The sequence below is a fragment of the Fopius arisanus genome, unplaced genomic scaffold (assembly GCF_000806365.1).
Source record: "Fopius arisanus strain USDA-PBARC FA_bdor unplaced genomic scaffold, ASM80636v1 scaffold00131, whole genome shotgun sequence".
NCBI lineage: Eukaryota > Metazoa > Arthropoda > Insecta > Hymenoptera > Braconidae > Fopius > Fopius arisanus.
The window spans coordinates 105,717-123,360 of NW_011887870.1; the positions used below are offsets into that span (position 1 = coordinate 105,717).

Below are 17,644 nucleotides of genomic sequence, written 5' to 3' on the forward strand. Positions count from 1 at the left end.
TAATATAAAATAATTCATAAAAATAACACACTGTGTGTTTTTTATTTATTTTTTTTCTGGTATATAACTTAAGCATTTCACATGAAAAAATAGCACATTATATTAAGAACAGGAGCTGCTCATTTGAAATCAATTTCCCAATTTGTTTCCTAATTTTTTGTTCGTTAAAACGCTACTCGTTATTTCTAACAAAGCTAATAATAATTAATAATTAAAATAAAATAGAGAGGAAAGAGGCTATAGTACAGTCGCTTACGGTCACCCGATAAATATGATAGAATTAAAAAAATATTAATTACCGTGATAAAAATATCAATAACTATTAATGATAACATTCATTGATTTTACAATAAAATAGAGGCGTTTTTTTTTTATTTACAGAATTTTCCCAGTCGCAGTTAACCTCGAATAAGCGAGTAATGACTACTGGAGACACTGGATTTAATTAATTTAATCAATGGAAAAAAAAGAGTACAGAGTAGATGAACACTGGCCAACTTTTGTTTAAGACTTTTTTTCTACACTTTGTTTTTTAAAAAAATTTTATTAAATAATCATAGCTCTATGCCTCGCATACTCACCGTTGCGAGCGTCAGAAAGTTCGTCTTGGACGAACTGCCTGATAATTCCCTAATTACAGATGATCATGGGACTAAAAGGCTCGGGATTTAAAAAATCACTAAAAGGAGAAGAAAACGATTGTCTATGAATTTTCAGCTAAAGAACGAGTAGAATTATGTGCACAATTACATTAAAAAATTGTTCACTTTATAGGAAAAGAATTGAACTATTTGAGGGTGATTTAATGAAGATGAATAATTTTAATAGTTGTTTGAAAATACGAGGTGTGATACCGCCATTTTTTAAATTAGAGAGTATGCAAGTAACATGGCGGCATTCACACCTGTCCCACTTCGCATTTTAAAATATTTATAGAAATTATTTCCCCTCTTCGAATATACCTCAACTCATTTTATCCTGTTTCTGTAAAATGAGAGAATTGTTCAAGCTGTATTTCGGAAATTTCTACACATTCCCGACTAATAATTCTAGCTTCAAAGTTTCCTTCTGATTTTATATTTTTTTTTATCGCGGAGACCTTTTAATTTAACGGTCGTGGGGTCGCTGAAGAGTTCAGGAAGTTCAGATAAAAAACGACATTTTCCCCGATTCATCAGTCAACGAAAGAATTCTCTTCAAATTACCCCTCTAAAGCCGTAATCCAATCATTCTTTACAAGAAAAAAAAAATAAACACCGGTATGTTGTCCACGTGGATCCCATCTCCATAATAAAAAATATTCAGTACAGCATGGAGGAGGGTAGAACGTACGTGGATATGGAGTAGAGGAAGTTGGCGTACCAGTGGAGGCCCTCTGGCTGTCTCCACCTCGAGTTCATAGACTTTGAGCCTTGGATCTCGTTGGTGGTGATGTCCTGGCCACCATGTGAGTGCCAGAAGAAGTCTTTAACACTCTGGAGTCCATCAGTAATAGTGGAAAGGAGCCTCAGTGGGAAGAAGCCAACTTGAGCGATTGTCTGACTGTTGACGATTGCATAGCACGAGGCGACTACATCATCAACAACTATTGTCCCCTCCCTGGTGAGAGGCGCATATACCCCTTCCTCCAGGACGAGTTCAGCCTCGATGACATCATCCCACCTGACTCTGGAGCCACCAGGCAGGGTTCTGTCGTCGTCTCTCACCAAAATCCTGTCTCCCACCTGAACTTTGGCTGCATAGATGATACTACTGGGTGTCTTCAGGTCCTTGGGTTCTGTTGGTACCAGGTGAGAGGGCGTCAGCGTCAGTTGTCTCCCTGATGATGTCGACAGTCGAATGAACTGGCGTTTAGATGAGGGCGCGTAGTCCAGGAAGGCTATCACCTCGGAGAAGACGATTTCTCCGGCCGAGTCCAGGGACGCTATCGCCTCACCAACTCCTAGGGAGGACAGGAGCTTTGGACCACTTGGTGTTAGCACTGAACTACTTCCTGGGAAACAACCTCCGGATTTTCCTACTGAGGACGATTCTGAAAGCATCAACAATTAAGAGCGTTATTTTTTTAAATTGGGAAACACTTTCTCGTATTCTTAATATAAAAAAATTACACATTACAATTACATAAAAAATTATTAAAAAAAAATTTTTCTTTTCTTTTCGGTCTGGTAATGAGGGATTGATTATTGGAAATGAAATAAAATAAATAAATGAAACAATGAGTTGTAATTTATAATTTGTGAAAATAAATTTACAAGTGAACTCGGTGATAATTATTCAATTTTTGCGGTTTGACTAAGAAAAAAATTGATAAATTAATTAAAAAAGTATCTAATAAACCCCCATCCATTTCTCCTTGTCAGGAAAGTTCTCAGATCACTGGTACTGATCAGGTAATTGGAGCTACCCTAACACGTCTCATCCCACGAGGAAAAAAAAAATGAAAAAAATGTGAGTTTTGTTTTCCTCATTCTGACACTCGAGAACGACTTCTCTGACACCCAGATTGCTCCCATCGCGATGGAAAAATTCAGCTTATCGATAATCCCCTCGAGGTTTTAACACGAATGGAAACCGATACAGGGGCCACGGGTTTGTACAAATGCGTTCTAATGGCATTGGAAATGCCTGTGGAGTCATTCATGATGAGAGCCACGAATTTTCCATTGAAATTGGTTGGATCATCATCTATTATTCACCTATAATTGAAATGATTCATGTGCGAGGGTCGATTGATTAATAATAATCCTCGGGATTTCTTCTAGTCTATTCCACCCTTACAATATCTCGTTTTTGTATCGTTTACATAAGTACATAAGTAATCTGATTCAAAATTTAATTCCAAATTTTCTCTGACCTCAGGTTACAAAATAAAACGTAGTGCACGGAAAAAATTATTGTCAAATTTATACTGATAAATAGTAATCGCGTGGTTAAGAAAATTTTTTTTCAAATTTCAGTCACACAGTCATCAAAATTTTTAATTATTCTAGTTGGATTCAATTTCAATTCAACATTTTAATGGGATTTCTAATTTATTTGCAGAAGTCAAGGAAATCGGGGTTTTCACGCAAAATGTTAATTAATTTATTCAATGAATTTTATCTCTAGGCATGCATTTTCATACTCGCGCTCAAAATTCAAAATTTTCATACTCGCGCTCAAAATTCAAAATCAACTACAATAATATAATAGAATTTTTGATAGATTGAAAATTCTGAGAAATCCTTATCTTAATGTTGAGCGTTATTACGAGTTTTCATTTTTACCTGCAAATTGATAATCACCAGAATATTCCGGAAATTAATTGATTCAACAAAAAATTCCACGAAGAATTGTTGTCACTTTATCGTTGTTATAAATTCCAAATTTTTCTACTTGAAATTTCAAGTGTTAAAAGTCAATACGCGATTACAAAGCGTCTCAATAAATTTTATTGTAAATTTTTCTCGGCGTATCGAGATAATTCGACGTTTAACGCGGAAATGTCATTATTATGAGTCATGCAGGGGAAAGTTGAAGTTATTGCAAGATGATAAAATCTTCCATTTCTATGTTCCATACAGCTTGGATTTTAAAATGATTAAGAACCGTTGTTTCTGTCTGGGTCGGATGAATATGCATGGAAATATGTGAACGGTTGGTGATGGAGATTCCGAGGTGTCGGCGGTGCGTGGGAATTCGAGGCTTTCGATGCAAAGAAATTCAATTAATATGATGTATCGCAGATTCAATTATAGATATTTAATGAATTTATCAAGGAATCAACCAGTAACTGAATATTGAGTTGATCAATGTCCTTCAGGTTTTTTATTGATCCTCAATTACTTGGGTAATTCTACGTATGGAGTCAGTCAATCGAAAACTCAAGGCGCGTGGATCCAGCTTCCAGGGGTATCAATTTCACCTGTCGTCTACGACCATTCGACGAGTTATTTCGTCATTAATTCGACGTGGCAGATCGTGGGTATATTCATCCTGATATCAAATAACCCGACGCCTTACACTAACAAGGCAAATAATCCTCTATTTTACGGAGACTTGACACAAGTAAAATTACAATATTTATGAAAAAAGTGACTTTTCTCCTCTAACGTAAAAATCAGTTTTCACTCGAAAATATCTACACAAAATTCACAAGCTGTTTGAAAACGTTAAAAAAAATAGTCTAGTCGAAAATTCAAATTTTAGGTATTTTAGGTATTATTTTCTGAAATTCAACTCCATTCTTTGAAATTTCATTGGAATGCAAGTTATAAGTCAATTCTTGAATCTAGAAAATCAATCTTCAATTTGCCTTTTTTTTCTGTGCTCGGTTGATATTTTCCCATATTATTTATCGCTCAGACCAGAAAAATTATTGTTTTCAATTTAAATGGAATTATTGAGTAAAACTCTTTTTTATCAATTGCCGCAAAGTGGGAAGACAATTTTTTCATAAGTGAATTTTTTTCCAGCCAGCTTTTAGCCGATTTCACGAAATTAAATAATATATATAATATATATATATATATAATATATATAATTCGCTATTTTTCGAATTCCGAAATATTGACTGGAAACGAGTATGGAAAAAAATATACTTATCCTAGTTTATATCACTTCGCTATTTACTGAATTATCTGGTGTTCTTCAGTTATCGAGTGCAGTTCTGGGCGATTTCTGTTGTCGATTAAGAAGAGAACTGCGTGATCCCGAACGGAAAAAGGTACCAGTGATTTTGCAAACAGGAATCCCGAATTGAAATTCAAACTTCGCGAAGAATCATTGAAAATTGATAATATTATGACTGCTTGACACTCGACACCAAGTTAATTGATCACTCATAACACGAGTAATCGATGTTCAATATCACTTTCATATCGTCAATACCGACGTTTCTCGTAGGAATCGTGGATTATCAATTACGTGGGAATTTTATCTGTCGAATGTACGTAGATTTTCAGATAAATAATTTATCATTTTTTATGATCAATGAATATTTTTCGATAATATTTCATTTTTTAGCTGACACTCGAATGGTATGACATTCAGATACACTTTGAATTTTAAGAACCATTAGGATAATTGAGCATAAAATTTAATGAATTTTTAAAAAGTCATCTCCTCACTGTGTACGCTGATTAATTCGTGATTATTCGACAAAATGATTGGGAAAATCATTGCAGATTTATTGAATTTTCCCCTTGAAACAGATCTACGATCGGGTATTAAATTCGTTATCATCCACTTGATTTTCTTCTGTTCACTCACAAAGTGTAAAATTCCAAAAAAATGTAAATTGCAAGGGTCAATATAATTGCTCGATAAAAAAACGAGAAATACGATCGTTTAAATTCTACGACGTCGTTACTCCACGCTCCCTGAGCAACAGTGGCCCAGCGTTTATACCATTGAATTATCGACGAATTAGCAGAATGTAATAAGAATTTATAAGACATCTTGAGTTGCCGACATTTTGACTCCTCTCATATCATCATTCTTATATATTTTTTTTTCCTTTTTATCTTGAACCGTGCCATCCGTTAAGCGTCTACTTCAAACATTTTACGCGACGTTTCCCCTGCCTTCTTGAGCCTTCCGCTTTCCACTAAATCAGAGATTTAATGTTTCGGCGCCTCGCTAACACGAGTTTTGAGGTTCGAACCGAGACATTGATGTGTAGATATTTTTTCACTTTTGTAACGTTATTTTCTCATTCATTTTAACGTAAACAAGTGACAAAAATGGATATAGCTTTTATACCAATCGAAATTTAATGGGAAATTCCATTTTCTAAATAATTCTTAGATACTTTTCGGCCTTATTTCATGCTACATTAATTTAGCGCGCGAAACTGCACGTAAATATTTATTTTTAAAAATTATCCTCCTCACGATATTTTTATTTCAGAAATTTAAATGAAAAACACACGACACATTTTTTTAAATTGTGCGAAAAACTTTAATTTTCCTCCGCGCTATGTAAATTTATATATATATAATTTCCTGAAATATTTCCACATATATATTATAACTTTGGAAACAAAATGATTTAGCCACTGTAAGCTCAGCGAAAAACGGTGATTTTTCGTTACATCTGTATTTTTAATAAGGAATATTTTTAATTGGCGAACAGAATGATAGGTAATACTGACCTGATTTAACAGAACAATGAATGTGCGACCTGGATTCATAGTAGACCCAGTCGAAGCCAGCTTCAACAGCGAGCCTAGCCAGCATTCCATACTTGGAGCGATCCCGATCGCTGGTCGTAACATCCACAGCTCTACCTTCATAATGCAAAGAGTCAGTGGCATGTTTGCCCTCCTCATCCCATCCCTCAGTCACCCTGAGCTTCACTCCAGGCCACTGGTTCATCACCGATATCGCCAGTGTATTGAGCTTCTCCTTGCACCTCTGGAAACAATAAAAAATTTTAAAAAACATAAAACTTTCATACCCCAAAAGCCCAACATTTTATTTCCATCTGTTTACTCTCATAATTCTCTACAATAATTTTTATCTCCCAGAGGGTAGATAAGACAGTGCGTGTGCACCGTCAGGCCACCCCCGTCTCCCTCCAGAAAAAAGCCAACCCCCGGATAAATGAATGCTTGTTTTGACCAGTGACCGACGCACAAGAAAGATGAGAATAAAAGGAGAAGCCCCTTGAAAAGGCCCGGCCCGTGGCAAATCAAGGGGCAAACAAGAGTATAAATACAAGAGAAAAAAGAATGAGAGAGAAAAAAATAGATATAAAGGACGGGGCTTTTACTTTTAACGCCGAAACATCCAAATATTTTTTCAAACCCTCTGGATGTTTTACCTGGTGAAGCCACAACTTTTACCCCATGAATGTAAGAAAGGAACCGAGGGATAGAAAATGAGAACATCGATACGAAGAGTTTTCCGAGGGCCCAGGGGGCTAATCCGTAGGCGCGAGAAGCCAAAATTGTACAAAAACCCCTTGACTTTAGCCGCCAAAAAATCTCTTTCAAAGTCACTTAAGTATTTTTATTTATTCTCCTCCCACCAAGCTACCCCTCGAGCTTTTACAGTTGATAAATCATCAATAGACAATTTTCCTCGACTCATTGATGTCTGGTTAAACCATTTGACTCATTGTGTTCATCCCCACTGCCGTGAGGCCCCAAATTTGGGGAGTAAAATATGCAAATTCATGGCAATGAAAAAATATGAAATAAAATGGGAAAAACCAGGTGACAATGAAAGTGGAAAAGTCAACTGGGAATTCGGGGATAAAATGGCCACAAAAATGTCTGTTATTAGGGCCCATGCCCCTGAGGGCCTGAAAAGAGAAGCCTGTGAATGGGCCCGAAGTCCTGCGGTGTAACGATTAGCTTCTACCAGACAGTCAAGATATACTGGTGTCATTTTGACAATACAGGAAAGAGGGGGTCACGGTGAAATTCAACTGTGTCATCTCAACAAGAATACCTACGCTAATTCTTGTAGAGCGTACGATACATTTTCAACGTTGGATATTTATAGGATAATGTTTGTGCATTGGACGTACGTCTTTTGGATTATCGCGTGGGTGGGGATGTGTGTCATACAATGGATATCAACTGACAACAATTTTCTGACCTTTTTATTTTGGCTGTGTGGATTAATGGCTTCCTTTTTTTATTTATCTATAAGGCAGTGATAATTTTTCATATTTTTTTGAAAAAGGAGCTGCCCATTTTTCTCGTCTTCTTATGCACAAATTCCGCGAATTCTTTTTAAAGAATCCTAAAAAAATATCATACAACCATTTTTCTGTATTTTTTGGGCCTTATGTTCACACAAGTCTCAAATTCGTTGGGATAATTCCTGAAACCTTAAAGATTCATGTGAATCTTATGTAAAAGTATTTTCTAAACCTGGGCCTCATCAAAGTTACGTGAGACAAAAGTAAGCCGATGGACAATTGGTCATCACAAAAATATGGAAGAAAATTTTGGGGCCTCATGTCCTAAATAAACTTGGATTATCATTTTTTTGCGCCTTAAGAATTCACGTCTAAAGTAGTGATTTTTTTTATCTAATTATGTACGCTGAAAATTTTGGGCCCTATTCATGATTTTTCTGCATCTTTCGGCACGCTGAAAATTTCTTTGCAACACTCGTAGTCGGAGGAAATGCTGATGATTCAAGTATTAACCCGAAAATTTATGTGAGAATAAAAAATTCGTCGAAATATCCAATATGGCTGGCATACACATAATACAGATTGGAGGTCAGAGAAGTCCAGGCCCCGCGAGGCCCAGAACGAGGAGATAAAAGGCCATAGTATGTTCGTAAAGGAAAAGAAGAAAAAAATAAGAAGAAAATATATATAAAATAAAATAAAGGTAAGAATGGCCGACTGTATGAGAGGGAGAGAACAGATATCCGACGACCACAACTGTTTTCGGACGGGGGGACCCATGCAATATACCGGTGCCCGATGGGGTTCCATGTTGGCACAGCAGGCCATCAGAAACGAAAAAAGGCCCCTCCCAAAATTTTACATCTATTTACAAACATTTTGCCGGTAAGGGAGATTCTCGTTTTATATTTACAGGACTCACTGAGTTGGGATAAAGGATATTTTTGTCAAAAGTCAAGGAAATTCGAAAAGCATAATCTTTTGAATTTTTACCTATTTATCTCAAAGAAAACTTACACCGTGAAAAATTTATAGCAGAATTTATCATCTTATAAAACCCAAGTTCTCTTCATGAAATTAACAATAACCTAATGGTCATTGGAATAATAAAAATTGTTTAACTATAATTAAAAATTTGTCACTTATCATCATTTCTTCAAAACATGAATGTCTAAACTCTAGACGATAATGGCACGATTATAATTATCGCATCAATCATCTAGAAGAAAATAGACCAATAAATGAAAAAAAGTGATCAATTCATGGAATAAAAGGGGAAAGACATTAGAAGTGTGACGAGTCCCATCTGGTGCACGTACAAGACCCACATTGGGCCCTGGTAACCTCAAAGGAAGTGCCGAAAATGTGGGGATGCTCGGGGTCCCCGGAGGTGGCGCCATCATAATGTTTTTTTTTTTCGTTTCTTTTTAACCTTTCATTTCTTCTGATGCCGTAGTGGAGGGCGGGCGAGCGCCATTGCAAAAGACAATGGAAACACGTACTAAAGTCGACGAACGGATTTTACCTTGTCCACCTCCTCGTAAGTCACTTGACAAGAAGGCATGGAGACAGGGTAAGATCCAATGGGCAAAAGTGTGGTTATGGGTACATAAAGGAGAGAAGATAGAGGAGATATATTCATGAGAGATATCCCGTAGGGGAGCCCAAGATACTCTCATACGGCCTACAGCATTTGTACGTGGGAATGGCATTTTATTTAATTTTCAATACAGAACGTACGTAGAATATACGTAGACTATACGTAGAAGAAACGTGTGTTGGTACCTCAACGTATTCCTTCACAAGTCGTTCGTCTTCCTCCTTTCGATAATTTCTTTTTTTTTCACATTTGATTCTTTATCGTTCAGTTTCGATTTATTTACCATAATTTATGCTGTTTTTTGCATACCCCTTGGCTGAGCTTCAATCACACTACCTGAGTGCCGAAGGAAGATCAGGGGCTATAAAGTCTACGGCTAATTACAACGTGTCAATCATGCACGTATCGCACAAACTCATGACGCCTACTCATATGCCACATCGATGCCGTATAATCATACATTATGGATCGGAATGGTGGGGGCCTTATGAAGAGTGGTAATGCACGGAGGATGAAACTCTACTTCCTTTCTCGCCTGCACGTTCATCATTTTTATTTTTCTCTTTCGCTCGTTACTTTCTTTCTTCGATTTGCCACATTCAATTATAGTTGCACGTGGAAACTTCTCGTTGAGGATCAACCATCCATCAGGTTGAAAAATAATTGAGATTGGGCCTTATCGTCTTCCTTTACCCGAATTTTTCGGTCTTTTTTGTCGAAACTTTGAAGGATATGATCGATCTAAGATAATTATTTTTTGGGCCTTATTGATGAGAAATTGAACGGTCAACCGATGTAGTTTTGTGGTTTGATATTTTTCTCATTTTTATTATTTTTTTAATTTACTATAGGAGATTCAGAAACTCCGCTGCAGGAAAATGATGAGGCCCAATTTCACTGTGGAGCCCCATAATGTATCTTAGTATTGTTTAGTTGACCTCGCAGATTGCTCCAACGAACATACAAGATACATTTACAACGCCCGGGGAATAGTAATGGTAAACTTTGATGATCGATTCTTTTGGGCCTTGCCAACAAGTCGGAACTGCACGGATTTATTCGTCATTCTTTAATGGGCAAAAAACTTAAATCCCAAGAAATAATGGAAAACGAAGAGGTCTCAGGATAAAAATTTTTGGGCCTCACAATCTTCCCTGATTAATCATGAAATTTCCTCCTGAGGGCACGTAGGTCATTACCGTGAAGATGGGAATTAGATGTGAAGCTGCCCTCCTCTAATTGAAAATAAGAGAGAAAAAAAAAATGGACGAGAGGGTCCAATATAACCATAAAGAGCGACCAAGAGTATCCGCGAAAAGGGGTTGGGTTTAAGGCCCTGTGGGTCCATGGCTCTTATAAGATGGTGATGCCAGTGGGCAAGCGCGAGCTGGGTCTCATCCTCTTTCCATGGGGCCCTCACCGCAGTGCCCAAGCCATCTCACCACGGGTTATAACCATGCGAGGGCTCCGCCCCCACTTCTCTCCCCACCGTGTGTGGGTCCCACCGAGTCGGGGCCTTACCCCCACTTCCTCCATATCTTTCATATCGTTCTCACAGTTGGCTTTTTTTCCCTTTTTACGTTCTCTGTCTTTTGGTTTATCCACCGAATTGAGAATCCGTGGAGAGGACGGGACATTTTTATTCTTTTCCCCATCTACGTTCACTCTCTCTTTTCCTTCATTCACCCTTTCCGCCCAGCTGATCGTCTCACCGATCCCTCCCTCTGGCCACTCAACCTCCCCTACTATCACCCTTCTGTTGATTCATTCAGAAAATTTCCTACTCAACGATTCCTTTCATTTTTGTTATTCTTTCCTCCTTCCGATGGGCAGAAAATAAAAGATGAAAAACAATCATGAATACATTAATTTGTTAACTTGATTATTTATATGAATGGAGGTACTCATTTTTGTGTCAGAGATGACGCGGCAACAATGCATGGCTTTCAGTTGTTGCTTGACTACATTCGTGTATTTGAGTGTTTGCCAAGCTCTCTCCATTTGGAGGTTCTTCTTCCCTCTCGTCGGAATGGAACGTTCGCGCAATGTTAAGTACACGGGGGAATGATGAGTGTGACCTATCTCACGACTTTTCGGTTATTTAACATTGTAAATAGGCCTTTCAGAGTGATCGGATTTTTGTTGGATTTTTTATCAGCTTTCAGTCGATTTTCTTCAGAGACAACAATTTGAATTTAAGAGAAATTGATAATAGGAATTTTTTTGAAACTCCATTATTTAATTTATAAAATAATTTACAATCGTAAGTCCCCATTATTTTACAAATCAATTACTCCCAAATTATTAATAGAAGAGAAAACGAGCGTTTTGGGTCTTATTGACATTGTATCTAACAAGAGGTGGAATTTAGGGGCCTTACTGTATCCTCAGCTTTATATACAGAATTTTGATGACTTATCATCAGTGGAAATAACATTTAAAGTGGAAAGAACAATTTTATTCAGTGGATAAGTCCCAAAATGTTGACAATTTAGGCCTTAAATGGGTATTTATAGTTTGTGAAATCTCAACGGGTTTGAAGAGCCGAACTTAGTAGCTCATCCTCAAACTTGGAATTTTGAAAATTTTGGGCCTTATATGACATTTTTCTTTGTCTTTCGGTAACCTGACCACTTTCTGGATTAAAATATTGCTAATAGTCCTTGGAGTGTTATCAAAATTGATAAAAATTCTGTCTCCTTTAGTTTAATGCGTTTGGTATAGAATTTGAAGTGAATAAAAATAGGCAGGAGGAGAGATATCGTAAAAATGTTATTTTGTAAATATGGCGCTGACGCCCCCTCGTGGTCTCGCGAATGAATCACCGGGACCGGAACGATAAATCATCCGCTAGGGCGCGCATAATACTCGCGACTAGGAGATTTATCGTTGGGTTCATGTTAGGTGCTCACTCTCCCCCACTCCATTATGAGAACAAGAAGCAAGAAGCATTAGTTAAAAAAAAACAACTAAAATAAAATAAACAGCGAGAACAGTTGAATTCGATTTTTCACTTTTGAAATGTCAACTCGGGGCAGCATATACTCTCGATGACGAGACATATTTCCTGGAAAGAGCTGAAAAGGTGTCTCGATATTGTCTCGGGTTACATCCTTATTACCCCCTCGACTTCATCAAATGAAAAATATCGGACACGACGTGTGGGTAACCCAGCCAATCCTCTTTTGTCCGGTGGGAACGGATTAACCTATAAAAGACACAACAAATTTGTCTTTTTTTTTGGTCGATCACTTGTTAACTTTTTTCACTTTGCAGGTTTTGTTGGGCTGTGTTGGGTGTTGTTTGACTCCTAAATTCGTATGCAACCGATGATGATGAGAAATGGAGAAAGAGGAGAGGGTGAAACCCGGGTGATGACGTCCCGTCGACTTCAATCGTATGATGCCTCGTTGCCCTTGGGGTCTTGTGGCTAAGAGTGCGAAGGAAGATCAATGTGTGAGCAGGTGTCTGCGTGTGAGAAATTATTCGTCAAGGACGATTGCTGGAGATCGATACACTTGTCATCATTTTTTTGACTCTAACATTATTTTTCATTCAATATTCAAAATTGACGAATTGACACAATTCTTTATTGTCTTTCATAAATTCACTACGAATTTCTTTTCCTCTTCAGAAACTGATGGAAAATTACTCGAATTTCTTTTCTTCATTTTAATCCTCTGAATGCTCAGGAATTAGAGAATTGAAGGATAATTTTCAAAGGGAAAAATGATGATACCGAGACGACGAGCACCGCAGTATCATATTCCAAATCGGCCTTCAGAATCTTCGGGATCGGGTTATTAGGATCCAAAATGAATGTAAATCTCCTTAACACGATCCCCCCAGCAAAACACGGCTACCCCGTCGGGGTAGACATCCACCATCGGCATATAACTTCCCTCGATCCTTCGCTTTTCTCTTTCTCTCTCTCCTCCTGTTCGAAGTGTGGTCAGATTAGGCTGAATCTTTGCACACAATCCACCCACGTTCATCTCCTCTATCCTACTCATTCGTTCTCTCTCGCTCGATTTTTTTCCCAGCTCCTTTCAAGAGGTTTGAAAGATTGAAACCGGGAGGATCAGTCCGAAGATTTTTATCGGGACTTTTTTTTTCTTCCATCAACCAGGCGATGCAGTTAAAACGAGACATGATGGAGTGTTTTTAAAATGACTCAAAACATGAATTCAATAGATATATTTTTCAACCTGTAAAACACTCCGATTTCTGTTTCTAATGAAAGATTTTTTTAAATCTTGAAACCATTTCAGCATTCTATCAATGAATTGTGGATTGAAGGAGGCAAGCAAAAAAAATATGCAAAGAATTTTACCATTGAACTATCGATGAAAATATAATAATAATTCCCTAGAGAAGAGGAAACTCTTGGAAGACAAATAAAAAATTTTGTTAATTTGCCTTCCAAGTATTTTTCAAGACACTCATGTGAAATTAATCTAACAAATTAGCATCAGGAGTGTTTAAATTTTCTCGCGTGTGAAAAAAAGAATGTTTCAAAGTAAATCAATCAGTGGTGAACACCCGGGACCTCAGTTCTCCACCGACTACGCTAATGAGCACTAATTGACCGAGACGAGCGTCGGTGGAAGGCGAACGGCCGGAGTTTCTATCGGAAGGTCGAAAAATCAGTACGAACGCACCTTCCCACAATAATTACATCGTTTTATCGTCCCAAGCACCTTTTAGATTAAAATATTATCAATAAACACCTCAAGTCATTCTACTGATTAATCCGAATACATCATTTAATCGCGTGCAGACAGTGCAAAAGATACTGCATCGTAATGAAAATCGCCGATTAAAGTATCACATCTCGCCGTGAGTATCAATTCACAATTCACGATGACGCAATCGTAATTATGTCTCGTATTTTACTCTCTCCTCGTGATTTATGAAGTTTCTACTTCTTATCATGCCGACTGTAGTATCAATTACCAAGTGGCTATAATTTTTTTTTTTTTCGATATTGTGGACTGCAGGTATGTGTACAAAATAAAAAGGGGAAACTACTATTGTGTTATTTGGGCACGTACCAAGGTTATCAAGATGATTAAACCAAGCTCATGGACACATTTGGGAACTATAAACAATTAATATATATCGTAATCGATGCAGTGAAGTTTGCATTTCTTCGTAAAATTTGATTAATGATGATTAATTAATTCTGCAAATAATGAACCAAATGAGAGTAACGGAATAAGATGTACTAAACGCATTGTAATTCATTCAGTCTTTTGTTATTTTGAATTGTTTATTACATTGTAGTGAAAATTCTAGGCGTTCAATTTTCCCATAGATTTATATATAATAAATCAGATAGTCTTATCATTCTCCCAATAGGCATTTTTACCATATTATGTAGAAGGAAAAATGAAAGGCATTACTTAGAACCCCGTATAGATGAACTGATTCGATCGATATCTAACAATGAGTGACGCATTCCTGATGATTAATTGCTCACAACAGTCAACAACGAGAGTTATCTTATCCCGATCACGGAATCCCCGAACGTCTTACGCAATTTTCTTATCAACAAAATTCCCGAAACCTCACTCGCCAGGATAAAAAAAAAATTGAAGAAGCCACTGATTTGTCCAGGGGGATAAAGAACCGGTGTACTGAGAGGGCATTGAAACAAAAAAAGTACAAGAATGAAAGGTAAAAGGAGATGAGTCGATAACCTCTGGACTTTCCTCCTATGGTTGTTTGTTCCCGGGGATACCCAACCGTGGGTACCTCATTATTAATCTTCCTCGATATCGTGAATGAGAATAGTGTTTACGGTGTTTTGGGTTGAGGGGAGAAAAATAAAAAGAAAAGGGTGAGGCGGCAGGGAAAGAGCAAAACGAATGAAACTGAAAATTCATTTTATTTTCTTTGGACAAGTTTCTTGTGTTATCGTCTTTGGTAGCACGTTTGAAAATGAAATAAAAGGAGCTGTAGAAAATTGAGAGAAAAATAAAAATGAAAAGAGAATGAGAGAAAAACGTATTTGTTAGATAAGTAAACGATGGGGAATGGACTATGGCGAAGAGGCATTGGCTGGGCAAAGTGTTTAAGAGCGTTATCTTGGTTGGCTATTAGTCTTTCTTGGTGTGTGGGCCCACCTCTCGTGTTCAGTTTGAATTTTTGCTTCAAGGGTTAAGTTAAGTAGCTGAACCCTATCTCAACTCACAATCTACCCCCGTGCTGGATGCGTTGACCAGTTGACCTCAACAAAAAAATTAACCATTCCGAATGAAAATTATCTGGACAGGAGGCATTGAAATTCCATTTTCAATGGTTTTTTTTGGTGGATCAATTTATTTGGGGACTTGTTTCCTTCATGAGTTATAGCTAGCTCATTTCCCGGATCGGATGGGTCAATTTTGTGGGGCTGGACGAGATGCAGTTGACAAATCGATTCGTCAAGCGGTTCGTTCTGGAGGGGTTCATTCATGGGGATGTGTTCATTCATGGCTACAAATTACTGGTGATTAATAAAATTGAGGGGATGGGGTAGATGCTTTTTCATGACATTCATCTTGAGATTATTATGTACTTGACATACGTGTATTACAGGGTTAATAATATGCATTTCAAATATTAAAACATTATAATGGCATTATCAAGAAAATCTATTTACCGAAGTTAGAAAAATTATGAGGATAGTAGAAATTTGAATTTTTGTTTCCGATTGGGCACTGAAATTTAATAGTTTTTTCTCTTATTTATAAGTGGGAATGAGATGAAAGAATTTCCATTTTATTACGTGCGCATAAGTCCCAAAATTTTCCAACATGGGGCCATACACTAGCATTCATACATAATGATTATATCCATAATCTTAAGGGGTTCAAAGTGCCTCGACAATTCCTCCTGCAACCTTGAGTTTGAAAAATGATAAATTAGTAAATGGACTTTAAAAAGTTATTAAAATTTTAAAAAATGAATTGTTTGGCGCAAAGTTTCTGAGACAGAATTTTACGTGAGTAAAAATGAATTGGAAGAGAGATATGGTAAAAAGCACTAATAGACGAAAGCAGAATAATTAGTCTCGGCAAATATGAACCCTGAGGATTAATCGATGGAGTAAATAAAAAGATAACGGTATAATTCACATGTGTACAATTCCACGGTGGGCCCTACGAGGTTCTTCTGTGGCGCATTGCGCGCCTTGAGCAGTTGAATGTTGAAGAATCGTTATATTCGTCATCATCGCGTTACGATCCTCGTAAGATTTTACAAGCGGTCGTATAACAGTTCCCCCTGGCTTTATTGTTGCCGTCCTGTGTCTTGCCCCACGGCGAAAAACTATGAACACAAATGTCCTGCAACGTGTGTGCGCACAACAGTTTAAAAATCTCTCATTCTCCTTCTTTCTTTTACATATTATTACAGCATTTCCTCCTCACTCGTTTGGGGGGCCCTTTTTCAAGTTATCATCATTTCTCAACTCTTTCTCATTTTACATCTCACCGAGGCGTCATTCACCAGCAAATTGTCGCGTAAATTCAGCTCTGGTTAACCTCGGACATACACGATTATGGGAGAATAAATGGGTAGGATGTTATTATCTGTTATTGAAAACAAATTGATTTTTTATTTTATGCCTTTTGGGGAAGATAAAATGTTTCCAATTGGATGGAGATGCGGGGAAAATGTCTCGGGAGTATGATTTTTTTTTTATTTGTTCGGGTTGAAATAATTTTCTAGCTCGAGAGAGAAAAATTATTATCATTTCAATAAATCAATGGAAATTATTTCCAATCTTTGGTTACACCAAAAATTACAGCAAAATTACAGTAATTTCAGGCAATAATTTTTCTCAATTTTTAATTCATTGGAAATTATATTTGATGTCTAATTTTCAGGATAAGCATCACGATGATAAAATCAATGAACATTTAACGTAAAAAATCAAATTTTCTTGAATTACCAAGATAAATGAGAAACTTAGTAACGATTTTTTTTCGAAATTCAATAAAAACTCACACGGTTAAACATTCATACGACTTTGTGACTGAAATGTCAAGAAATTTTCAAGAGTGTGAGAAAACAAGGTTCTCACATTTCCATCTGTTTTATGAAGTAAAATTTCTAAATATAGAAATGAATATTTAAAAAGGATCGAAACACTTCCCTGAAATGCACTCCAGTGGAAATGCGCGTTGAGAAGTGACTTTCTCACTCGACTCGCATTCCCATTATTTTCAGTCACCGAAAAACTCCAAGTGTGTGTATACATTATAAAGTGTACACGAATGAGAGATTCCTCTCGCTTGCGCGATTATGCACGCCGCTTTTGGAACGAGTGGGCCCTAACTACCGTGCGACAAGGCCCATAGGTAAACACCGACAGGACCCTTTTCATTTCCATCTTCCTCGGTTCCCTCTTTGCATTCGTAT

At 37.1% G+C, this 17,644-nt stretch overlaps 1 protein-coding gene and 1 long non-coding RNA gene across 2 annotated transcripts in view; one reads left to right on the plus strand and one right to left on the minus strand.

Annotated features, from left to right (window-relative positions):
- Positions 1-26: 26 nt before the first annotated feature.
- Positions 27-17,644, minus strand: part of hh (hedgehog signaling protein) — a 37,859-nt gene continuing 20,241 nt past the window's right edge. The window contains exons 2-3 of the mRNA XM_011313824.1: positions 6,137-6,398; positions 27-2,032 (exon numbers count right to left, since the gene is read on the minus strand). Coding sequence (XP_011312126.1) covers positions 1,302-2,032; positions 6,137-6,398 — 993 coding nt within the window. The 3' untranslated portion in view covers positions 27-1,301. The remainder of the gene's footprint in view (positions 2,033-6,136; positions 6,399-17,644) is intronic.
- Positions 12,170-12,892, plus strand: LOC105271979 (uncharacterized). The gene is made up of 2 exons (XR_892698.1): positions 12,170-12,396; positions 12,512-12,892. It is a non-coding gene; the product is annotated as an uncharacterized lncRNA (long non-coding RNA).